General features: G+C 38.7%; 1 protein-coding gene and 1 pseudogene across 1 annotated transcript; both read right to left on the bottom strand.

The window, feature by feature from the left end:
- Nucleotides 1–4001: 4001 nt before the first annotated feature.
- LOC122077012 (dolichol-phosphate mannose synthase subunit 3) lies at nt 4002–22710 on the bottom strand. Its single transcript, XM_042642725.1, has 4 exons — nt 22563–22710; nt 21863–21996; nt 21620–21727; nt 4002–4472 (listed from the first exon to the last, which is right to left on the bottom strand). Exons 2-4 carry the CDS (start codon nt 21962–21964, stop codon nt 4413–4415), a joined length of 270 nt encoding a protein of 89 aa, XP_042498659.1. The 5' UTR covers nt 21965–21996; nt 22563–22710; the 3' UTR covers nt 4002–4412.
- Nucleotides 22711–24628: 1918 nt separating this feature from the next.
- LOC122077418 lies at nt 24629–25704 on the bottom strand (annotated as a pseudogene).
- Nucleotides 25705–27084: the final 1380 nt, after the last annotated feature.

Below are 27084 nucleotides of genomic sequence, written 5' to 3' on the forward strand. Positions count from 1 at the left end.
CTTTGATTTGACCATATATGAGGGTTTTACAAGATTCAAGGGATTTTACACTTACCTACCTTTTATGGCAGCTCTCAAGGTTCCAATCACCTTCCCAATGTCGAAACGGCGAGGTATGGCTTTGGCAATGAGTGAGGAACACTTTTCCCCACACTTTCTTCCATTCTTTTCATTTTTCTTCTTCCTCCTCTTCACTCCTCTCCACCCACATTGCTGACAATTAATGGGAGAAGAGTAAATGCTATTCATAGTTGGGTCATAAATATCGACTAAGGTGCATTTGGATTTGACACCCTATGGCCCAAATCACATTAAATTGTGATACCGAGCGAGGTAGTCAGAAATACTGGGCACACATGACTCCACTACCATGGGAAACTCAAAACACGTGTGATCACCCAAGTTGGGCTTGTTGGGGCCCATATTTTCCCTACATGTGGGTCGCACGGGAGGGTCATACCCACCTGTGGCTACCCACCTGTTGGCTAAAACATGGCCAACCTTGCTAGATTTCGATGGGAATCGATCCTTAATGTGTATTTCATTCTCGTCACTTGTCGTGAACCAAATTCTCATAATTTAATATGACAACTTACCTTCTCTACTCGTACATAGCCTTATGAAATGTGCAAGGGCACAACTTAGGAGTGCGAACCACATCGGACACTAGCTCAAATTTGTCCGGCCACCCCGCATTCGAAGTCACCCTTGCCATCATATACCATAAGGCACCCACATCAATCCTTCCCGGTTCAGACCCTGCATGACCAAACTGAACCAACCGGACAATAAACCGGGTTTAGAGAGTAGTGCACTACAGTAATGCCATTCTTCCTTCCCCTTCATCCTCTCTCTATTTCTGTTTATCTAATGTTTTGCATGTACCTTCTATTTCCAAGCCTTTATTATCTGTTCAAAAATTCTCTCGGGATAATAACGTTTTCCTTGAATTCCATCCCTCTCACTTTCTTGTGAAGGATCAGGTCACCAAGGCAACGGTGTTGTCCAGTCCGAGTAAAGGAGGTCTCTACACTCTCCATCACCCCTCTAGTTCTCCACCTTCTGCTTCCATTGCCGAGCGTACCACACTTGATGGCTGGCATAGCTGTTTGAGTCATCCTCATAAGCATTTACTCCATCTTATGCTTAAAACTAATAATTTACCATGCAACTCTGCACGCCTTAGTTCTCTTTGTAAAGCTTTCTAGTTGAGCAAAGCTTGTCGACTGTCTCTGGGCCATCAAGAAAACGAAGAAGACACTGACCATGAAGAAACGGCGTGAGCTAGGCACGCCAAAGAAGAAAGTTCGTGGGATTCAGCTTCAAAGAAAGGTAATGGTGCACAGAGTGTAGGGAGGGGGTGGTGGTAGGGGTAGTGGGCATGGTAGGAGCCATTGTGGAGGGTGCAATAGAACTAGGGGTGGCTAGAATTTCCAAGAGAGGGGGATCGATGGCAACTATGGGAGAGAAGAAGCGAGAAGAGAAGGGATTAGGAAATTTTTTTTTTTTGAATTTGGCGTGAGCCGGTGGCTCTGATACCATGCTAATGTTAATGGTATTCATTGATATTAGTCAATCTCCGGTTACAGTTTATATATGTTACAGTTTATATAGAGTACAACAATAGAACCCTAGTCAATCTATACAATAGGTATGAAAAGATTGCATTGAGCTGGGATATCACATGTGATAATACTCCCATATATACAGGATAGCAGTATAGACTTCCCAAGTAGGGAAGCATACTGTATCAGATAACAATATGCATGAAGTGGTTCTGCTCATATATCGTCTTTGAGTGCAATACATGAATCCAACACCATCTTAAATGCACCTTATGGTGGCTTGAAGTATAAATTCATATCGTTGAAAACAACGATCAGATGATAGTGATCGCGCTGAATGCCAAAAAAGGGAGAGTACACATCAGAGTTGGAAGGGCAAGGGGATGACTGAGGTGCATCGAAGGTCTCAGTGAGGCGGCTAGGGATCAGATCTTTGGAATAGGGACTGGGTTGGCCATACAACCGACTGACCTTTCACTTTCTCAGGGGTTCTCCCTCACACGGGATGGGTTCGACCGGTGCAGCATGGGTAAGATCTTCATGAGCTGGGCTTTCTCACCAATTCCTATGAAAATCTCTTTAAGAAACTTGATCAACAATGAAGCTTGGGTTGCACTTTCCGTTACATCCAGACTAGCATTCATATGTTGTTGTTCTTGCTCTTCCCATCTTCATTTATTTCTTGAACCTTCCTTAGTTTGAGGCAGTTGTCCTTGAAGAAGGGTCCTCATTGCATAAACATTGCTGTCACCAGTAAAATTCTTCTCTAAATCATCATTTATCTTTAAAAATATCCTTTCTGAGTCGTTAAAGAAGATTTTAGAGATAACTTTCATTGTTGACAGAGCTTAGTCTTGGAGAAATTACTTTTGTTGTAGTCGTCGGATATATTTGCGGTGATAACCCCACTCTAGTGATGGAGACGACAAAAGATTTTATCTATTCACTTTTCTACTTTATTTTTTCTAAAGCAAATTTTGGCATCTCTATTCATATAGGTGTCTAGATCCTCTATTTTCTCCTCGCTCCTTATAATCAAAGCCTTTGTCCATCTAGTGTTGCAGGAGACTAGTAATGATAAGCTTATCTAGGGGTTTCAAAAAAGCTCGATCAGCCCAAACCCGCCCTAGCCCACCTGGAGCCTGGTCAGAGCCTGGGCTAAGTGTTTCAGCTTATAGGGCGGGCTTGGGCTAGAATTTTCGCCCAATGTAAGTCCTGACTGGACTTAGGTTAAGCCTTGGGCTGAGCTAGGGTTGAGCCCAGCCCAGCCTAAGCTGACCCATGTATATATTGCATGTATTATATTACTATATACAATAAATATATTATATGACTACACTAACATTAAAAAAAAAAAAAAAAAAAAAAAAAAAGATCAAAGAAGGAAAATTTATGGGTTTGGTAGCATTTGAGCATTGTTCTCTCTAAAGATTTCAATAAATTTGATTGATGATCCCATGAATTTGTAAGCTTGCCTGAACTGATATCTTCACATTCTGTGAATGGAAATGTGTCTGGTTGCGGTGGCAGAGGAGTAGACCAATATAAATTTGATCTTAATACATAGAATCGATTAAAACATTTTTCCGAAATCACTATATCCCATTAAAACTCTGTAGTTGTGTGCTTGAGCAAGAGTAGTACTAGGATGGGTGACCTCCTGGGAAGTCCTCGTGTTGCATCCTTATTATATTCATCCAAAAAAAAAATTGTCTTCGGAATAGATTACAAAACCTTGAATTAGGTTTTTAATCTCTTCATCAATGGTGATGTGAAAAGATGATTGGACTCTGGGTTTATCATTAAGTCCCACCCTTATTGTTCTCTAATCTTAGGGACAAATAGGTTGGAAGAAAAGATTCTCTCTTCATCATGTGTGAGACCCATAGATCGTAGTAGTCATGAGCCTCAGTGAAGTAATTTCTGCACAAGCTACCTCAGCTGATCTGCAACCACCTAGCCAACCAAACCTACCAAGTTAAATGACTCATTCAGGAGAAATGGTCGTAGGTTAGGCTCTCATTTCTCAATGGGACTGAGTGGTGGAGCTGGGTCCCGGTTCTCTATACATTGCAGTGATTGGTACCATCAACAATCGCTGTGTGACAAACATATCATCATCCTTTTGAGATAATGTAGCCTCAAGAGTTAAAAACAAAGAAACAAAAATGTGGACAGAGGACACTTGGATCCAAACGTATGAGTTTGATAAGTAATTAATGCGGTTTAAAAACACAAGTCTCTTCGCATCGTCAATGGCTTATTGATCATACGTTCATCTTTGAGGTCGAAGGTTCAAGTCTTGTATTAGAACGTGAAGGCTTAAAACAGAGAAGAGGTATTCCAAAATACCTCGTTTTTGAAACCTTTCCCCAAAAAATAAAAAATTGTGATTAACCTCAAATGTTTCTTCCAATTTAAATCAGACAAAAGAGGGAAGAAGAAGAATAAAAGGAGCTTCTATAGTCTCACCCTCATCCTCAGGAGTAGAAGCATCAAAATTGAGATAATTTTACATCAAATCTCCTTGCTAGTTCTATCTCATGAAAAAGACTTCTTTTGTGGAATTAACCATTCCATTTCTTTTAGAAAGAAATTCTGTTCAACTAAGCCCGCCCCTACCCCAACCAAAAAAACAAACCACTATCAGGTTTTACACAATTCGAAGGTATCAATGGTTCATTCCAAATTTCTCAGTCACAGAGAAGCCAATGCTTCAAGTTAGTTTGAGAACTAATATTCACTCTAAATTCTCTGGTTTTAAGGAATGTCAAGGAATTTCCTCTACGTCTCCAAAATCTGGCTTCTTCTTTTAACCCACCACAGGAAAAAAGCTTTTGTCAGGCCTTAATCACGACCCACATCAACCCCTTTTTGTTTGAAGAACTCTTTGGCTTCTGCTATGTCCTGCACACCAATATCTTTATTTCAAATTTCATGTATATCAATAATATCATAGCCAAACAATAACAAAAGGAAATCACTATTGAAACTAATGATAAGTTTATAGACCAGAAAGCCGTGTCACTGTGCTAGTAGCGCATATGGGGCACAGGGGCAGTGGAAGCTTCTACCAACCGATGAAACCCATCATGGAGATCCCCTATTACAAAACTGATGATTGCAACAGCCAATTTATCTGTATTTCTTTAGTGTGATTAGGAAACTGCAGTATCACATGAAAAAACTACACAAATTGGATCATCATGGCATCCTGTAATGTTGACATAGGATTATGAAAGGATTTGCATCTGTAATGTATGAAAGCACATATATACAACAATTGTGGAACAGAAATGCAGACCCCTGAGCTAACAATATAGATAATTTATTGTTGGCTCAGGGGTTTGCAATCATGTTCCACACCAACTGCCTAGCGCAGTTGGTGAGGTTGTAGTGCACAAATCCCACACTCACCAGGAAGTCTCAAGTTCGAGTCTCTTGGTTCTTACCTTTTCCCTCCCCCCTTCTATAGTGTACCCATCTAAATATCATAGCGTACTACTTTAAAAGCATGTCCTCCTTTTTGGTATACTTTTTCATTGGATATAATTGCACCTACTATACTCTCAACCAACATACGATTTTAACGGATACCCACCAATAGCCGCACCTTTTTTTGGGCAGAAAGATGCACCTCTATTTGTCTCTTATATACGAACTCATACGATTATGGGTTCTTAGAAATCTTTTCCCATTCCTAGAACCAACACACCCATACTCTCTCAAGAATGGTAGGGACCCCTTTAATACATCAACGGCTCTCTCTATTGTAAGACTAGATCACAAAGGACCTAATCCCAAGCAGAATCTCAAAATCTGGCTGAATAGGGAGAAATTTGAGAACTCACAAACCATAGCCCAGATGGAGCTGAAACTTGGAGTACATGAAGGTCCTATATGGGTCAACAAACCCGCAAAAGATGAGACAATTCCGATGGTTGAATAGAGATATAGGTTGTCGAAAAGAATTAGCAAAATTTATGGAGTTCTGCAGAACAGCAACCATAGGCCTTCAAACTAGTCTTTTGATGGAGCTTCTAGGTTTCAACAGAATAACTTTGATCACTCAAACACTCTCTCACAGCAAACCAATAAAATGAAACGAAAGAAAATTTGCTGGAGGGTGGAGAAGGGTGGAGAAGAATTAATGAATGGGTAGGTATCTCACTCCTCAAGGTAATAACTATTTCAGCCATGAGTAAACACTCAGTTTTCATAAACTTCAATCTCCATTAACCTCTCAATTGATTACAACAGCTCCTTATAAAGGAGCAAGTTCAGCTTACAATTTGAAAGTAATTAAAAGAGGAAACTAACATAAACTTTCCTAACAACGAACTACTTGTTAACCAGGTAAATATAAAAATAGAAACTCCTATTAATCTAATATCTCCTAACAAATAACACTAACTTGCTAACCAAGAAAAACCAAAAAAGGAAACAAATCTTGCTGAAATTGATTGGCAAATCTTGAACTATCCTGGAGTTCTTCCTTCCAAAGCAGATGGGACAGTTGGCATACTTCTAGAAGATCCTTTTGAAGACCAAAACTTGCTGAGAAAAAAATTGTCCATGCATTAGTTATGGAAGCTGCTGGACATGCTGGATCAATGGCAGCTTGGGCTGGCTGTTTGGTCTCTTCTAGAAGACCAATTAGGGAAGTGCAATATGCACTATTCAATGAGCATCTATGCTGGTTCAATGGCTGCACGTATGGACCAGCATAAGATCAAAAATTGGGAAAGCAATGCTGGATCGGTAGGACTAAACCAGGTCCAGACCTTGTGATGCAGATACAGCTGCACTTATCTGATTGGACCAGCATGACCGGCCATGGAAGCCAAGGGCTAAGAAGAACTGGTCTAACCCAGGTTTTTGGTCCAACAAGGGTTGGAAGTAGTTTAGTTTAATACTATGTCTTTTGTTTCTCATGTTTGTCTTTGGGTAGAATACGTAGGAGATAGAGAAATAGGATTTTGTTTCAGTGTTAGAGTCTAAGTAGGAGTTTTATAATTTTCACTTTATATACTTGCATAAACTTAATGTTTGAGATTAGAGTGAATTTTATTTAGAATTAATTGAATTCGTGCGCTGTGACTCCCTTCCCCCTCTTTGTGCGTTTCTTCCCCTCCTCCCTAAGGCTACCCCATCACCTTGGGATCAATTGAACCATGGTTTGGTCAGTTCGAATCCTCCTTTTGACAGCATCTCTCTCTCTCTCTCTCTCTCTCTCTCTAGCATGCATGCGAGAAAGAAATTTTGTCCCAAGAAAGACTCCTCTTCCCCCTACCAAGAGAACTCCTCACTGTCTCTCCACACAAAAAACTGTCTTCCCATCTTTCAAAGACAGACCCCTCAAAATTCCATGCATTTCCTTTATTTGCTTCGAGAGTCATAGGATTCACTTCTGAATGATGAATTTCAGGTGATAGGCTTGACAGTCTATGAGTGAACTGGATGGAACTGATTTTATTTGAATTCTTGCAGTCGGCCAGAAACACACTGTATGATGCAACTGAAAAACAACTTATTCATGTTGTTCCACTTCTTTGGATTTATTTTATTTTATTTTATTTTTTATTTTTATATGATAAAATATAGATACACAAATATAACCATTTTCTTTTCTGGATTTGTTTTGGGCAAGAGGGGGAACATTTCTGTTTTTCTGTATAGGAAGAAAATTCCTTTTGCGTTATTAATATTTGGCCTTATCATCTAACTTGGAAGCCTAGATTGATTGTAAATGGTGGTGCGCAGTAGAGTCACAATGGAATTTGAAAGACTGAACTATTTGTTTGAATTTCTCCACACAGTTTATGTTGATGGAGATTGAACTAATATAATAATCATCTCATCAGTTACAACAGTAATTTGTTAAGTTGATAGATACAACAAGGCATGCTAACAGCAATGCTGGTTGAGTTAAGAGTTTGTGGAACTCTCCTGACCAACGACCATCCCTTACTCATCTCTCTTCACGCTCACATTAGATGGATACACAAATATGCAGCATTTTTCCTTTCTTAAGCCGCTGAGTCATTTCGCCATACAGAAATAGTAATTATAATGATGTAAAAATCTGATTTTCATAAAGAGAATCTACATTTCTTTGATTTATTTATTTTTTCAGAGGACAATATGAAACTTGTTTTAAGAATGACTAGGAATAATGGGCAACAAGAAAGAGAGTGAGACTCTTGAAGTTGTAAACCTCTTAACTGAAAAAAAAAGAGGGTTCTTTTCCTGAATGTCCATATTCATCTCAAGGGAGGTCCTGCATGTAAAAATGTGTTTTTTTCTCCTATCAAATATTGGAACTTTTTGTTATTTTTATTTGGATCTATTATTGGAAAGACAAATTTTCCGTTTCGATTGTCATTATAGTATTATCTTATTGAGTGACCTTTACAAAGTTACCAAGCTCTTGCAATTTAGAGCATGTAACTCATGAATAATTTATTAAGTTGTAAGGAAATTTTCACATTTGGTTCAGATATATTTCCTCTCTTCATCAGTTAACACATGCCCACGTGCATTTGCACAATTGCACGTGTAGATTTACTAGTGTATATATATAGATAGACAGATAGATAGATAGATAGATAATTTAAAGGAGCAGGAATGCAGATTTCAGACCACCCCCATCTACACACAAGAATTAAAAAAATAATTCTTCATGGAAGTTAATGCCGTTCTGAAACAAGCATTCTGAAAAAATCACCAAGAGAATACAACAACAACAACCAAATCTTATCCCAACTTAATGGGGTCAGCTACATGGAGCTTCCAAGCAAGGACGAGCGTGATGCAAGGAATTTAATCATTTAAGATGCGCAGAAATAAATACAGTACACACGCTGATACAAAACATGGAGATGGATTCTAAAGTTTCTACATTGACAAGCAAACTAAATATAATGCTATCATATCTGATATGGTTCTACAGTACCTAACCTTAACTTTTTAAATCTCATATGATTGTCTCAACACACTTATCCATGGTCAAGTTGATGGAACTCGTAGTATTTAAATATATGGTAAGATCATATACAACACACGAAACGGGGGTAAGGCTCAATGGTATTGTTGCTCCATTGCTACCTAGTGATCGCAGGTTCAAGTTGGGAAACGGTTGCTCCACGAAACGGAGGTAAGGTTGCGTACATTATGACCTTCCCAGAATCCGCAATGGCTTAGTAAATAGGCTTAGTAGGTGTTCAATAACATTGTAATTAGTCTTCCACTCTTACTAGGATCCCTACTAAGTCAGTTGTTAGAATACTATAAATTGGTTGGTTAGTAGTGATAAAGTCTCTACTCTCCACTTCATCTTCTTCTCCTCTACTATGCAAGTTCTCTGATTTCTGATATCATTAAATGATATCAGAGCAACGATAATCAGTGTTTCCACTTGCTTTGATAGTCTTCTAAGAGTTTTCCTCCCTTGGTTTAAAGCAACCTATGCTGCCCTACCTACTCTATGAAACCCTAGTTATTAATTACATAAAAATAAACTAGGGCTTCTCTTGTTTATACTACCTACACAAAGGAGTTGATCTGTTGCACTGATTCCATCAATTTCATGAATTCATCAATATTACGAAGATTGTTGCTGCTTTATCTACCCTGCAATACTCTGTTTCTGGAACAATTCCGCTTGAATCGGTGGACATCAATACATCTCTCATGGGTGCTTATTGGACCTAATTTTTTTCAGGGTGAAGTTAACCTATTGGTAAGATTCTTCTACACAAAGATGAGGCTAATCCAAGCCCCTGTTTGCGGCTATATATTGCAGGAAAATCCTCCCAGTGGTACCCTGTTTTTTCAGCTTTTTTTTTTTTTTTTTGGGCAGACTTATGATATTAATTAGTTTTAATCTGGCCATCAGATTTAAATGGTCTTTTGGGATTCTATCGATCATCATCTTAGGGTCCTTCGACCCTAATTTCAGGCTGTTCCACCTAGTCTTTTTCCTGTGGCAGTAAATCTCCCATTTCAGGTTACAAAAATTCTGTTGGAATATAATTTCTTAATTACTTCCAATCTGACCACTGGAATCAAGTGAGTTTTTGGGGAATCATAGTCCCTATTTTAGGGTTCCTTAATACCAATATCAGGCTGATCCAGGATCTAATTCCTTCCGCGATATCTAACCCTCCTTGAGTGAAGGTGGGATATCTATATACTCTTTTTTTTTTTTTTTTTTTTTTTGGTGGTTGGTTATTATATTGCACTTGGATCATATATAAATTGTCATAGCTGGTTTCCATCTTCAAGTGCATTGGTTTCTATACATATTGTGGTGGCTGGCTATTATCTATGCAGTTTGAGATATACTACTGTAAACCAAAAATTTGGGTGATCATCTATTCTTGTTGCTGGTGATATACTACTATCGGTTATCGTCTCATACACATCGTGGAGGACTCAAAACCCCCAGTGGACACAGTTACATCCAAATAACTTCTATGAAGCTAAGTGGCGCCCAACTATCTTCTCTGGGCACAAGCAATTTGGGTTTATATCACTGCCAAATGGAAAATGGATTTTTTGAATAAACCACCACTTGCTATGACAACTCCTGAGTATCCTGAATGGATAGTTGACAATGCAATCTAATGTAGATCCCCATCATGGGCTACACTATCGCAGGAGGAAGATCCAGCCCAAGTAGCCATCGAACCAGCCTTAAGGCTGAGTTCGATCCATCTCCAATAAGGGCCCATCGGCCAAGCTTAGATGGCCCATCGGCCCAGTATAGGAAGCTTTAATTAGCTAGTATTTGTTTCCTAAATTAGAAGTTAGAGTTAGTATCTAATTTGTCTTAGTTTCCTAATTGGAGTCCAACTCCTAGTTTGAGTCCAATTGCTATTATTGTAACTTCAGTCCACTATTTAAAGAGGAGCTGTTGTAGACACAAATCAGATTTGAATGAATAAAGTTTACTTGCCACTAGCAGCTGGGATAGCTGTGGGTGAGATGCCCAGGCTGAGATAGCCATTCCCGCCCACATCTAAACAGTTGAATCTCTTCTTCTTTTCTCTTTCTCTATTCTCTGTTATTGATTGCTGTGAGGAACTAGTGAGTGAATTATTCAGACCTGTTGAGGGCATAAACCAGAATCGATTTCAGAAGGAAGTTCGGGTTATTGAAGCTCCATCAGTTGACCATATCTCTCAGTTCTGAAGTCTGATCAGGAAACCCTTGTAGAGTTTTATTCCAGGCTCCAAGAGGACCGCTCGATCCAAGCTTGGTGGCCAGTTGAAGTGTTTTACTACCGTTCTAGAAGAATCTCCTACTTTCTTTGTTTAGGACCTGACATCCAGAAGCCCCAGATCTTCCAAACCACCCAGCAGAATCTGAAGATATTTTAGGGTATTGTTCAGCACCCTAACCCCTGTGTTCGATCCAGGTTAGGGCCCAACCCGAGCCTTCTACATCCAACCGTAGGTACCCTAGTTCTGCCGTAGCCGCAGGCCTAGTTTTATCTAGGGTTTTGGTTTCTGCTACCTTTTCTGTTGCTGGTTTATTCTCTGCTGGTATAGTCAATTCTTTGGGATTATTTTAGTTCTTGATCCCCTTGTTGCATACCCCTGTTTCTGGTTTCTGTGAATACTGATTTGCGGGTTAGATCTGAATTGGTTTGGGCTTAACATGTTGGGAGTTTGTTACCTAGTAGTATGAAGCCCTCTATGGCTGTCAATGTCATGTTTCATACCACAACCAAAGGTGTTTGCGACGAACTCAAAAAGAGTCTTTCAAGACAAAAACATGTCCAGGGTATTTGACTTATATGAGATTTTTTTTCTCCTTCAAGCATAATGGCAAATTTGTCGGTGATTACTATAGTTCTTTAAAGGCCATGTGGGAGGAACTCAACTTACTTTTGTTGACAATTATTCTCAGACAAAACAACAACTCAGACTTATCCCAACTAGATGGGCTCAACTACATGGACGCGATCAAAGGCAGCAAAATAAAGACATTAAAATTGGTAAAAATTCACCTAAACGGGGTGGGCTGCATGGATTCTAGCCCTCCAATCAGATCTATTCGAGATCATACTTGGGACAAGACCTAAACTGTGCATATCTTTCCTTACTACTTCTCCTATAGCAATTTTAAGTTTGACGATCATTCTCGGATGACGTGGTTATATCTGTTGAAGTATCATAATTTGAAACTTGAGGCGTGTGATGACAAATATTTATTGGATAAACATCAATACAAAAGGGATAGGATGAGGAATGAACAACAATGCAAAAGGATAGAGCTGATTTGAGAGTTGCACCGATTCAAGACAAGCTTAGAGAATGTCGCTTAAGGTGGTTCAGACATGTTCAACATAGATCTTTGAATGCTCCTGTAAGGACTAAGGAGGAGTGACCAAATCCAGATGGATGGAGCTAGAAGAGCTAGGGGCAGGCTTAAAATGACTATTGAAGAGTTGGTAAGGAAAGACATGTTAAACTTGGTCTAGATCCTAGTATGACATAAAATAGAGCTGTTTGAGGGCAAAGATCCATGTTTCCGATCGCTTTTAGGTGGGATGTCCTAGAGGTGTTGCTTTGTTTCTTTCCCTTTCTTTTCCCATTTATTTCCTTCGCTTTTATTTTGCAAACTTGTCCATAGCGGATCTATGTAGCCGACCCCATTTAGTTGGGACAAGGCTTTGTTGTTGACGGAAGCTTGGTTGGGAAGCTTATTTATTTGACTATTACTCATCCTGATATTTCCTTCGCCGTTGTAAGTCAACGACTCAACTTATGGAGAGTCCTAAACAAGCTCACTAGGATACTGCATGCCGCATTTTGAGATATCTTAAAGGTGCTACCGGGAAAGGTATTGTCTATCAACATCATGGTCACACAGATACCATGGGTTATTATGATGTTGATTGGGCTGGTGCTACCAATGATTGCCAATCAACTACTGGATAATGCATGTTTATTGGTGGTAACCTTATGACTTGGAGTAAGAAGCAGATTATTGTAGTGCCTAGTGTAGAGGTAAAGTATAGAACTATGGCACAAACTACAAGAGAACTGATGTGGTTGAAATCTCTCACTCAAGAGTTGGAGTTCTCAATTGTGAAACCTATGAAGATGTATTGCGATAATCAAACTGCAATCAATATTTTTGGTCACTTTCGCCCAACGGGTGGTCTACACTCACCAAAACAACAAAGACAAGGCTTATGTCCCAATTATTAGTGACATGATCTACGAGCACCATTGCGCAATAGTGATCTATGACCAACTTTTTCTTGCTACTGATCTACAACCACTCTATACCGGTGATCAAGATGATTTACTATCAGTGCCCTGTTGAATTTAGGTTTGATTGCTGGGGCACGCATCAGTCTTTATCTGTTTTAGAGTTAGGACAAAGCAACCTGATGTGTTGCGCACACCTGGTAGGGCCCCTTCACTTGCTCCTTCGCTTGCTTGAAATGAAGGTGCTGAATTCATACTGGGCAGAAGCTGCATTCACAGCTGTTGCATATCTTCTCATTTGCACCCCTACTCTTGTGACAAAGAATGTCTCTCCATTTCAGAGGCTGACTAAACAGGTTCCATCATATGCTCATTTACAAGTCTTAGGATGCCGACATTTTATCTTCTTCCGGCTATCAGCCGTGACAAGCTTTCACCAAAGGTGGTTATGTGATAATCAAGTTGTGATCTATATTGCCAATAGTCCGATTTTTAATGAGGACCAACATAGACCTCCATGGAATAGTGTGTGTACCATAGGATCACATCTAATGGCTTAGCTTAGTTCTTATCTAATAGCTTAATTTAGTTGTCTTTATTGTTTAATCAGTTGTTGGAATATTATAAATTGGTTCACTAGTAGCGATAGTCTTCACATCATCTTCTTCTCCTCTTTTTTGCTGGTTTTCTAATCTCTGATATCATTAAAGCATGTAATTAGATGCAAACATGAAGTAAAATAGATCTCTGTCTTCCAAATACAGGAGCATGTGTGCATATCAGTTAGAGAACAAAACCTTCCAAGGAAAAAAAAAAGAAAAGGAAAACACTAGGGGAGATAATCCCTTAGGGAGCAATAGAAGGAGTAAGAGTTGAGTTAGTTGTACAGAAAGAATGTGACTGGGCCAGTAAAACTGGTTTTTTGAGGGATCATAATTTGATTGTCCATCCATTTAATCTTTCGGCCAGAGTTGATTTGCGATTCTTATGTTCATTCACAATTTCTTGGATCAGCCCCAATCAACATCCCCTAATCTTGGCCATGAGCTTCTTTTGGAGCATGTCAAATTTTGTGGAAGATAATTTTAGCAACTACACGCTAAGACAATGTAAGGAAATGATTGAAATAATATCTCAAGAGGATTCATAGAATGTAACGGAGTTAAGAATTTTTTTCTAAAGGGAACCTCCGGTGGAAGTTTTTGAGGGGCCTAAAACCAACGGTTTTTCTTTTCTTTTCCTTTTTCAAGGTAGGCAGGTTAAAAAAAGAGAAAAGATAATAAACAAATGAAAGGAGAACAAAGAGAACAACATCAAGAAAAAGAGAAAAGAAAAGAAGGGAAACAAAGCCATCTTTTGATCCACGTCATGTAACTCTGTCAGATCCCACTGAAGAGGTTGAACACACCAAAAATGAATGAAATGCAATAAGAACGAAATCTGATGCCTAGTCACTTCAGTGGCCAAAAAAATTAAGCAATAGCAACTCAGCTTGGGTATCAAGTAACCCAATTACTTGGATTACAGTATACAATCACCTCCCACAACTTGCATACACTTTGGTACCACATCTTCCACCAAACCGTTACATAACAAGAACAAGACACATGTATGCGGCCAAAACTCAAAAGACTAGAAACTTGATACATAGAGTGCCATAGTTGTCAAGGGCCTAGGCGACAACTCGGAGCCAAGGCAACCTAGTTGGAATCTGGCCAACTGTCGCCTAAGTGCACTAGCATCTTACTGCAAGGCACAACACTTTCCATTTACTTAAGATATTATTCATAAATAATAAATACCCCCTATTTGAATCTAATAAAAATAGTTTAAAAAACAAATTCTAAAAGGATAAAAATTTAACCCCTTGCTCAAGAACAAAAACTGAATTTTTTGTTGTACAGGAATTTTCAACTTTCAAATGCTAGGGTTTTTTTCAATTTTGAAAATTTCATAAATCTTACTATGTAAAACATTTCTAAAAACCCAAAATTCAATAAAATAATATTTTATTTTGATATCCATAAAATTATTTTCATTTAGGAGATTTTAAGAGCACTCCCGCACTTGAAGATAAGTTTGATCAGAACATAACTTTGTCATTAAAACTCAGATTTAAGCAATCTTAGACTTGTTGAAAAGCTGGTTTTATGCTCTACTCTCATGTAAAAATAAAATCATTTGACCTATCAAACTAATTATAGAACAAGAATATTTCACTAAATATTGATTTTTTATGACTTCACATGACTTAATGTTGATTTTTTATGATTTTATATGAGTTAATGTTAATATTTTATGACTTGATGTGGCTTAATATTGATTTTTTATGATGTAAGGTATATGTAGCATACTAAACAATGTCAGAAAAGAGGGAAAAGAACAAAATAATACTTGGTCTCCTTAAAGTGGGCAACTTGGCAGCCCTGCAACGCCTTGGCGCTATGATAACTATCACATCATATACGTGTATAATAGTTGTATTCCTCCTATGGGTGATCACTTCAATTTGACTATAATTATGTTTTCTATTCATGCCACTATGTGTAATATGTTTTCCTTTTACAAGCAAGCTATCCCTTCCCTCTTTGCCAATAATTTTAAGAGAAGAAAAAAATATATGAAGTAACTGTGTGGATGTCTGACACACGTAGATAAGCCCAGACAATGAAAAATGGGAGTGCCATAGTTACATAGTTGAATTATAAGTGTTCAGGTTCTTACATAATTGAATTACAAGTGTTCAAGACCTTTAGATTCTCTAACTATATAAAAAAGGGCGAACCCAGTACATGAGGCTCCCGCATGTGCGAGGTCTAAGGGGAGAACTACGCAACCTTACCCCGAGAATGTCGAGAGCTTGTTTCAACCGCTTGACCACGAGGTTGCAACATTTGTATCTTACCGTTGGACCAAGCGCGCCCCTTTTCTCTAACTAAATATATATAGAGAGAAAATTGCAATGCCACCCCCTGAACTTTGGTCTTTAATCAATGCCACCCCTTATACTTTTCGAAATAACAAAGACACCCCCTATTAATTTAATAAATGCTAAATCCATCGCTATCGTTAGCCATTCTTGTTAAGTGATGGAATATCTGTTAGTTATTTTGTTAAATGCTCAAAACACCCCCACTCAAGGTGAGTTGACCATCTTACCCTTGCCCCTTATGAAATTTTATCTCTTTCGATTTCACGCCTTGGCCAGCCGTTAGGTTGCTATTTGGACAACCAAAACCTGCAACTATTGGTTCTGCAACCTCCGGTATACGTTTGAGTGCACCCATCCATGGGTTGCCCAGATGGTTAGGGTAAATTGGGGATTGTGTTGATAGGCGCACGGTCCCATGTTCGATTCCCCATCTGTGCATCTGCGATTTAAGTGGAGATCGTGGCGGTGGGTTATTGCACTAGTCTTTCCGAGGATTAGTCGAAGTAAGCGTAAGCTGGCCCCGTACACCTTGGTTAAAAAAAAAAAAAAAAAAAAAAAAAAGAAGAAGCACAAGAGAAGGGTTACAACTATACCTTTTTGTAATATACACAACACCATCAAGGATTAAATCAAAAATCGAATGATTTTGTGATGCAGATTAATCACAAAAAAAATGTTTATTTTATTAGGAATAAGCCTAGGGTTGGGTTCCATACATGTTGGGCCTTTGATCCCATGTATTTTGAATGTAATAGACCACTTTTATGGGTCTAAAAGGGGGGCCCTACGATTGAGTACGGGATTACTAGTTAGTTTTCTTTTTTCTTTAGTCTCCTTTTTAGTTGGGTTTGATTTGAGTTATATTTGTTTCCTTAGGAGTCAAGTTATTAATTGAGTCAAGTCATTAGTAGTTAGTTTCCTTTTTCAACTAGTTTCTAATTTCAGTTAGTTTCTAATTTCAGTTTTTAGTAACTATTGTATTAGGAGAATATTTGGTTTCCTTTTTGAATAACCTTCTATTTTGTAATTCCCTCCCCCATTAACATTATAAATAAAGAGGAGGAGGCTCCTAAAAGCCTAGAATGATTTTGATAAAAAAATAATGGTTGTTGCTATTGTCTTCTTCATGAAGAGTTGTCTTATGTTTGATCAAGGCTGAAGGAATTGGTGTTTGATCCAATTGACTATTTGCGGCATGAAGTCCAAGAGGTCTCTTCAACTATTATTTCTTTCTTTTCAAAGTTAATTGCAAGGTTCTTCAAATCAGGAAAGAGATCTGAAACTGTGATTGAATTTTGGTTCTGGAAATCTCCAGATTTCTTCCTACTGCCCCTACTCTGTTCTGGAAGATCCAACCAGCTGATGGCCCTCCCCTTTTTGATCGATTGTTGGGTTTATTAAGAGGGAGGCTCGACCTTAATTTGGTACCAATCAGACCAGGGATTTTGAGTTATGAAGTTTCTCAATTCTGGACGAATGCTAAGCCTGTCCAGATCTGAATTCTGTTTCTGTTTGCCTTGCTGAAATCTATTGTCTATTTAATATCCCAGTTCTGCTACTATTTAGTCCTACAACTGGTGATAACTGATTTCAGCAATTTTGAGTTTTGAGTTCACTATGTTGCTGTTTTGTTGAGTTGATTCTGGTTTTACCTAATCTGTGATGAAGTTAGTTGCTGCCCTTGTTCGTAAATGGACTGATTCACCTTATAGTAATTTGAAATTATCATATGCTGTTTAAAATTCTACTGTTGAAGTTTTCTTGAAGCTGTTGGGATTGACTGCAAGGTTTTAGAACCTACTGTCCAGATTTGTTAGTGTACTGCTGTTGGGTTACTGGGTGGATTTTGGTTGTTCTTTGGTTTATAAGATCCTGCAGTCTTGGGTCTGGTTTGGTTGTCAAATCCATCCCTACATTAAGTGGTATCAAAGCATGGCTGAGAACAACACCCCCACCTTAGCTTCTATTATGGAGTTTCTACAGAAATGGTGAATTGAATTGAAGCCTGAACCGCAAGCTTTGCAGACTAATCTAAATGCAAGGTTGTTGGCTGTGGAAAATCAACCATAGCAACCTACCGGTGATTCACATACAATACCCGAAGTGGAAGAAGCACCATTGAATGTTACTGCTCAGTCGGCTAATAGAAGACCTATCCCTAATCTGAGAGCAGCACAAAGGATTCTTGTAGAGAAACCCACTTTAGAAGAACACATAAGGGGTTATTTTGAGAATGAATTTCCTACACATCAGAGGTACTCAAGGGATTCATAGAAAGTCAAGCTTGATTTGAAGGAGTTTGATGGTAGACATGACCCCCAGTTGTTTTATGGTTGGATAGCTGCATTGAATAACTACTTTGACTACTATGACCTATCTGAGGAACGAAAAATTAAACTAGCTCGTGGTAAGTTAGTTGAGGCTGCTCGTGATTGGTGGAGAACCTATGAGTATGAATTAGAGGACCGTGGTAGAGAGCCTACTACTTGGGAGGAGATGAAACTTGAACTGTCTAATAAGTACTTGCCACGTAATTTCAAAGCTCGTATACAAGACCAGTAGAACTCTCTTCGTCAGGGAAATATGACTGTGGTGGAGTATATGAATAAGTTTGATGCACTGTATTCTCGCATAGGCATTGGGAAGAATGAGAGGCAATTACTTTCTCAGTTTCGACTGGGATTACGAGCTAAAATTAATAGTGAAATTAGTGTTGCTAATGTGTATACAGTGAGAGATTCCTTTGACAAGGCTCTTCGAGCAGAGGAACTTATAGCACACCCAGGTAGAAGGCTTCGTTATCAAGCTGGGAAGGTCAAGAAAAATTTTCTAGCCACTAAACCTAACACTTCAGCACCCCCAAGAGACAGCTCCTCTAGGTGAAGTGAAGACATCTCTATTCAAACCAAAAGAACTTTAAGTCAAGGTTCACATTGAAGAGATAGTTCTTGAAGCTTCAAAGACAGAAGGTCAAGAGATAGAAGATTCCACTAAAGAGTTCTACATTGAGGAGAGCATAGCAGACAAGACGGAAGCCGTGGAAGATGAGGTAGTGATTGAAAGAACTCCACATCAAGTCTTTGAGATTCACGATGAGAATGAAGAGTTTGTTCCTCTAATCCTTGATGAGAAGGTTACCAACGTTGATGACTCTATGCATACAACATTCACAATTGGTATCGATTCAAAGGTCGAACATACAGAGTTTGTCATGCCATAATGGTTCTTTGAAGAGAAAGCTCCACACCTTGAAGACTACCTTCCAAAAGTCTACAAGCAACCAGAATTTTGTTTGGGAATGGTTAAAGCTGCTACACACATGTTGTTGCCCCCTCATCACTGCAAAATTCGAGGATGAATTTTTTCAAGAAGGGGAGAGTTAATGCAGATTAATCACCAAAAAAAGGCTTATCTTATTAGGAATAAGCCTAGGGTTGGGTTCCATACATGTTGGGCCTTTGGTCCCATGTGTTTTGAGTGTAATAGACCACTTTTATTAGTCTAAAAGGGAGGCTCTAAGATTGAGTACGGGGTTACTAGTTAGTTTCCTTTTTTCATTAGTTTCCTTTTTAGTTGGGTTTGATCTGAGTTATATTTGTTTCCTTAGGAGTCAAGTTATTAATTGAGTCAAGTCATTAGTAGTTAGTTTCCTTTTTCAACTATTTTCTAATTTTAGTTAGTTTCTAATTTCAGTTTTTAGTAACTATTGTATTAGGAGAATATTTGGTTTCCTTTTTGAGGAACCTTCTATTTTCTAATTTACTCCCCCATTAACATTATAAATAAAGAACAGGAGGCTCCTAAAATCCTAGAATGATTTTGATAAAAAAAAATAATGGCTGTTGCTATTGTCTTTTTCATGAAGAGTTGTCTTGTGTTTGATCAAGGTTGAAAGAATTGGTGTTTGATCCAATTGACTCTTTGAGGCGTGAAGTCCAAGAGGTCTCTTCAACTATTATTTCTTTTTTTTCAAAGTTAATTGCAAGGTTCTTCAAATCAGGTAAGAGATCTGAAATTGTGATTGAATTCTGGTTCTGGAAATCTCCAGATTTCTTCCTACTGCCCCTACTTTGTTTTGGAAGATCCAACCAGCCGATGGCCCTCCCCTTTTGAACGATTGTTGGGTTTATTAAGAGGGAGGCTCGGCCTTAATTTGGGACCAATTAGACCAGGGGATTTTGAGTTATGAAGTTTCTCTCAATTCTGGCCGAATGCTAAGTCTATCTAGATCTGAATTCTGTTTCTGTTTGCCTTGCTGAAACCTGTTGTCTATTTAATATCCCAGTTCTGCTACTATTTAGTCCTACAACTAGTGATAACTGATTTCTGCAATTCTGAGTTCTGAGTTCACTATGTTGCTGTTTTGTTGAGTCGATTCTGGTTTTACCTAATCTGTGATGAAGTTAGTTGCTGTCCTTGTTCCTAAATGGACTGATTCACCTAATAGTAATTTGAAACTATCATATGCTGTTTAATATTCTACTGTTGAGGTTTTCTTGAAGCTGTTGGGATCGACTGCAAGGTTTTAGAACCTGCTGTCCAGATTTGTTAGTGTACTGCTGTTGGGTTACTTGGTGGATTTTGGTTGTTCTTTGGTTTATAAGATCCTGCAGTCTTGAGTCTGGTTTGGTTGTCAAATCCATCCCTACATTATTTTGCTTGCAATTAGATAGATCCTCATTGGGGATTGAAGTTCTTTAAGCCTTTAATTTCGATGAAAGGGGCACAGATGAAAGAATGTGCAAAAGCCCTTGCCTTTTTACATGTTTGCTTAATTAAGGCGAATGACCAATAGAGGGAATGATTAAAGAGGAAGATTAAAAAAAAGGAAATGATGATTTGTTTTCACCATCACTTCTTGGTTTGGTGGGTTTAGGGGAACGGTCGAGGGAAATTCACATGATGTGTGGCCCTGTAATTGAGCTAAAACTGAGACGATGTCGAGGTTTCGATTCAGGGTGAAACCATGTTTTCTGAGGTTTCGAATAGTCAAGGGAAATTCACATGCAAAGGTCATCTCATCTCTCCCAAACTCTCTCAGATGGCGATCCTCCCTATCCGAGGTTTAGGGCTTCATATGGCAATGGCGATGGCGAAAACCACTGCTCACTTCTCTGTTTTGTGAACCAACCATTTGTTCATGAATTTAGAAGAAGGGGCAAGGGTAAGATGGTCAACTCACCTTGAGTGGGTGTGTTTTGGGCATTTAACAAAATAATTAACAGAGATTTCATCACTTAACAGGCTTAACTAATGGCAGGGATGGATTTGGCATTTATTAAATTAATAGGGGTTGTCTTTGTTATTTCGAAAAGTACAGGGGGTGACACTGATTAAAGACCAAAGTTCAGAGGGTGGCGTTGTAATTTTCTCATATATATATATATATATATATTAGGTTGCATACTTTTAGTTTCACTTTCACCCATTTCCTTTTAGAACATCCACTTTCATTCAAGTCACACTTCTCATTGGTGCAGCAGCTGTACTTCCATTACACAACACTGAACCATCTCAGCCAACTTTCTTCGTCTAACCAATTTGCATTAACACTAGGTTCCAAGGAATGCATTTAGTGTTAGTTCTATGCTTTCTAGTTTAACCATTCATCCATTTCAAAAAAGAATATATGAAAAATGGAAAATATTATTTAGTATTTTAAAGAGAGTCAAATGGTTTTGTCCATCTAGTCAAATTCATGCTGATTAGGACCTGCCACTAGTAGCATATTAAGAAGAAGACCCTAGCATGTCTTCATATTCTCTAGATAAATGATACACAAGATATCAATTATTACCTTTAAAATACAAACTCTGCACTGTTGGTTTTCCTCATATGTAAGTTTAAAGCTATTAAGGAAAATAACAAAATGTGTAAAGAAGGAAGAGTAGAGAAACCTGTTGTAGCAGCGCTGCTTCTTGAGGACATGTTGGAAACCTCATCAAGCCAATTCCAACCATTAGAAGACCATAGCATCCTAGCGATACAATAAAGTAGAGTGGTAGCTGGGAAGACATGGAAGAAAGGAAATGTAAACTTGAAAACCAAGGGGGGGGGGGGGGGGAGAGGGGGTGTGGAATATGAACATAGGAGAACAAAATCCTGTCAAAACTGCACAATGACATCAAGGAGAAACTTACCAACCAAGCGTAACTACGTGGAACCACTGACGACTCTAAGAGGCCAATCCAAAAGGCAGTGATGGCCACTAGCAAAGACATAATCTTTACAATATGCTTCATTTTATCTTTACAATGTACTTTATAGTCCCTATCTGTTCAAGGCAAAGATCTAACATGATTCTAAGCCAATTTCAAGAAATTGAACTTAAAATTTCTGCATATAGTGATTCACAAGTTCATTGAAGGTCATATTCAAGCTAAACACTTTAAAATAAAAAATAAAATAAAATAAAATAAAACAGCTTTGCTCAAAATAACTAACAAATATGTCACAGAACAACAGGGTAATGAATGAAAGGTGCAATCTATTACATATGATTGATTTAGCAAACCAGTGTCTCTTCTTCAACCGATTCTCAGCAAAAAGAGAAGCATTTTGGGCGGATGACTATTACTCTTTTCCCATAATTTGAATATTTTTAGCAATTCTGTGAATATAGTTGCGATTTTTTTATTCCGTTTCATTTCTATTTCGTTGGATTTGATTTCATTCTTTTCAGAGGCAATTCTCGGATGTATAGAAAGATGTGCGGAGTTTGAATGGAAGTAATGATTATAGTTTTAATTGAAATCACCAAAACAATAATCCCATTCCAAATCTGTGTAATTGCAATTCAAAAATCAAGCCCAATTGAAGTCGATTGGGAAATCCACATACCTTTAAATAGAGAGCACGAGAACTAGCGTCGAAGCTATGAGAAAGGTGACAGAGAGCAGATTTGAGGGAAGACGAAAGGAACACAGAATGATTTGCAAGCCCAGCGCCCTAGACTAGTCTAACTCATATATGTAGAGCCGGATCGGTTTTACTTGGACCAGACCGGCCCATCCATTTTTATAGACCCATTTTCAAGAATATCTGCAATTTTGCATCCAATCAAGGTTCGTAATCTCAGTTCTTGATCGGTCTCGGCCGATACTGATCGGGAATATTTGGGATCACCCTGGATTGGATGGATTTACCTTGTTCTAAATTATTTTTTATTACCTTTTTACCCTTGAGTCATACCTGTGGATTGGTCAAGTATTGAGATTTATCTCGATCGATACCAATATCAATCCGAGCAAATCCACTTATCTGGATCGAAGAATACGAATCATTCCCAAAATCTCAATTCCCAACGAAGACCCTCTTTGGTATCATTTTTTTTTTTTAACATATTAAACAAAATCATTAATGAAAACATTTTTTTTGATAAAATGGTTGGTAATTAGACAAAAATGGTTTTGTTTTTTTGGTGAAAAGTAGGTTTGGCATGTGTAAACTGGTTTCTTGAACAAATGGTGAAGAGATGTCCCATTCATCCATATTCCTTATAACTGACTCTCAAGAGATGTCTCATTCATCCATATTCTTTATTACTAACTCTCTTTCTCCGCTTTCTTTATTCAACTCGTTGCAACTCCTTTCCCTCTCATCCTCCTTCCCCCTTCTTCTTTGTCTCCATTTGCGCCTCTGATCGAGCCTTCTCTCTCTCTCTCTCTCTCTCTCTCTCTCTCTCCTGGTTTTCAAAGAGAAAGCAGATCTGAAATCATATCTAAAACCGCAAAAAGCCCCAAGGGCTAATAGCCGTGGCTGCTACGTGCGGATGGTCACGACCAGTGCACCACTAGTCCTCTTCTCCTCCACTTGTAGGTCTTTGGAATATTTGTAGAAAATGACCTTAATAAAAAATAAATAAATAAAAAAAAGGATGCAATCAGTTAATGGAATGAGAAGAAAGGGATGGGAAGTGGGGATCAGCTACTCCTAGCACTCGCCAATAGTAACCTCTATCGTCGGAAGTGACAGATTTGTAGGCAGAAGATCAACTATGGCTGGGGTTGCAAGTAGGGATGGAGCAGAGATGGGTTTCTATTTGTTTTCCTTCTGATAATGATGTTTATACCCTCGATTTTGGGATGTATAAACACGTACTCATTAATGTTCAGCATAAAAAAAGTTGAAAATGGTTTTAAGTTAAAAATCATAAACGACTTCCGAGTTTTTTTTTTTTTCAATCTTTTTAAATAGAAAGAGGCTCCATTTGTCATTGTCTTCTTCTTCTTCTTCTTCTTCTTTTTCTTTTGGATAATTTATAACACCACCCCTTAGAGAATGCCACTATTAGAGAGACATCCCCTGCATAATACTAAATTACACTCAAACCCCCTGCCATCAGTCACGGTTACGGAAATATACCTTATATGCTGATGTCAACTAGTATATATATTTTTTAACTCTCTCTCTCTCTCTCTCTCTCTCTCTCTCTCTCTCTCTCTCTCTCTCTCTCTCTCGTTTTCTTCCTTTCTCCCTTAACTCCCCGGACTACTCCTCCCCTTCTGTCAGAGATCTCACTCTCCACTTCTATAAATGAGACCCTCCAAGTGCTCCCACCATCGTCACCCTGACAACTCTTGGTGTTGCGTTGCTTCCAAACCCAACCCCTCCTCTGTTCCACCTCCACCCTCAACTCAGTATTGTCATACGATTGCGACCACCATTGCTACTACACCCAAAAGTCACTCCTCCAGATCAAATATCTGAACCTTTTCCGATCACCATTACCATTAACTTGTCATCCTCTACCTCACAATCGCTGTCGGAGTCACCAGAAGCAACTTTTAAGCTTGGATTTTCTCTTGCTACTGGTTCTCCCATTATGATGGATTCCTCCATTGCCGCCAGTGTTTGCGTCAATGGTGGGAATAATTTCGGTTCTTTTCCATCCAGTTACAGCAAATTCAATTCCGCCCTAAACGCTTGCTGCTCTTTTCCTCAATACCTGATTGAGAGAATCTGTGCCTAAGGAGTTCAAGAACCTCTTCCATCGTTGCATCTTTAGCTGAAAGTAGTACCATTGCATTATAGAGCACATCTGCCATCTCTGTAGTTGAGCGAGACTTATCCTCACTCTCCTCTAACATTCTGCATAACTCATCTGCCTCTTCCCGAATTTTAGAGTAAAGCAACCTGTTGTCACACAACAGCCGTTTCGTCCATGATGGCTTCCCATTTTCAGTTGCTTCTATTTCTGCTTTGCATGTGGACATTGCAGATTCCAATGAACATAAAATTGTCAGCAGAAGCCTATCTTTCAAAACCTGTGAACCTTTCATGAAATCAAACACTTATGTCTCTGAACCTATGTGGCATGTTGGGCCATCAGGCTTGCTAAGATATATTATAGAATTGCGATCGCAATCAAGAAAGATGTCATGGACATTAATGAAGTTTATGGATGTCTCTCCCTTTGTCCACAAATTTGATCGTGAACGGCTATAGAACATTGCCTTTCGTGATGAAAATGTTGTAGCTAGTGCTTCCCTGTTTGCAAAGCCTTGCATCAAGACAACTCCTGTATCTACATTTTGTGCGATAGCCACCGCCAAACCTTTGTGATCCCACTTGACAGTGTCCAACAGTAGCCCAAACTTTGATTCGGAGAGAATACCTTTTTCTGACTTTGCAGCAGAAGCATAGACTAAACAACAGTTCCTCTTCTTGCTGTTATCTTTGACGTGGACATGAGGGAATGATAAAGCATGTTCCTTTGCTGTATATACCAGAAATGAGGGATAGTAATCTCTATCGATTTTTGTTCATCTTCAGAACATTGGTTTCTTGAAGTGGTCCAGTCATCAAACTGGTGAAGGAGGATTGTACCTGCAACGTTTTGTGCATCAGTCTCGACTCTTGAATCCCTTGACCATCGACTCTGAGCTGCTGTTTCCCCTAAGAGGTAGGGTTGAATGAGCAACAACAATTCTATTCGATGTTGGAATTGTGTCTTGTTTGGAGTACTTAGAAGCAACTCCATGGGTGGAAGACAAAGAGGAGAAGGTGGCTTCGCTTTTTTCGGAGCTCAATCTGGAGGGGGTAGAGCAGGGGAAGTTCTGAAAAGAGTGAGCGGCGACGGGGGCAAGAGTCCAATTGGACATGTGTTTTAGTAAAAAAGAATACAATAGTCATTTCAAATCCTCACTTAACAGCAATTGACGGAAGGGGGTCTGAGTATAATTTGGTATTATGTAGGAGGAGTGTCTCTAATAGTGGCATTCTCTAGGGGGTGGTGCTGGAAATTACCTTTTTTATGGTAATGGTAAAAAGAGGTCTATTTAACAAGGTTTTTATCACAAAGAAAATGTCAGATGATTGGAAGAGAAGTATTATAGTCCTTATTCATAAGAACAAAGCTGATATCCAAGATTACAATAACTATAGAGGTATTAAACTAATGGGACATAACATGAAACTTTAGGAAAAGGTCATTGAAACACACTCAAGGGAAAAAACAAAGATTTTAGATAACTAAATTTGGTTTTATATCAGGTAGATCTATGACATAAGCTATCTACCTCTTAAGGAGGCTTATGGAAGCTTACAGAGATTGCAAAAAGGACCTCCATATGGTCTTTATCGACCTAGAGGAAGCCTATGACAGAGTACCCAGAGAATAAATTTGACACGTCCTACGGGAGAGAAGGGGCTCCAATATCTTGATGGACATAATTAAAGACATGTATGAGGGAGTGCTGACGAATGTGAAAACGCTAAAAGGCCAAAGTAATAAATTCCGAATTATAATTGGATTACATCAAGGATCTTCCCTAAGCCCTTAGTTGTTCGTGCTCATTATGGTTGAGTTAACCAAACACATCCAAGATTAAGTACTATGGTGCATGCTATTCGTCGATGATATTGTACTGATAGATGAGACTGTGGAAGGGATTAACACTGAATTGGAACTTTGGAGTTCAAGCTTATAATCAAGAGGCTTTCTGATAAGCAGAACAAAGACAGAGTATATGATGTGTCACTTTAGTCAGGCTATGAGGGGTGATGAGGTTTATGAAGCTAACTGATCGGGATTTACCATAGAGAGACTATTTTAAATATTTGGGCTCAATCATTAGCAAAGAAGGGGATATAAAGGATGACATATCCCACATAATTAAAGTGGGATGGATAAAGTGGAGAAGTGCGTCGCAAGTGTTATGTGACAAACGTATGCCTGTTAAATTCAAGGAAAAATTCTATAGGATAGTAATACGACCAGCTATGACTTATGGAACAGAGTGTTAGGCAGTCAAGAAGAGTATTTTGAATAAACTGGGGGCAACATAGATGAGGATGTCACGTGGGATGTGCGGCAAGACCAAGAGGGATAGAGTGAGGAATGATTGTATTAGAAACAAAG

This window comes from Macadamia integrifolia, chromosome 4 (genome assembly GCF_013358625.1).
Source record: "Macadamia integrifolia cultivar HAES 741 chromosome 4, SCU_Mint_v3, whole genome shotgun sequence".
NCBI lineage: Eukaryota > Viridiplantae > Streptophyta > Magnoliopsida > Proteales > Proteaceae > Macadamia > Macadamia integrifolia.

Bases quoted from the DNA above. Each gene is read 5' to 3' on its own strand.
- LOC122077012 (XM_042642725.1), bottom strand. From the start codon at position 21,964: ATGAAGCATATTGTAAAGATTATGTCTTTGCTAGTGGCCATCACTGCC. The intron at 21,728-21,862 runs GTAAGTTTCTCC...ATGTCTTCCCAG, and splicing joins CACGTAGTTACGCTTGGTTG to CTACCACTCTACTTTATTGT. The intron at 4,473-21,619 runs GTTTCTCTACTC...ATTGGTGTGCAG, and splicing joins AAGCAGCGCTGCTACAACAG to GACATAGCAGAAGCCAAAGA.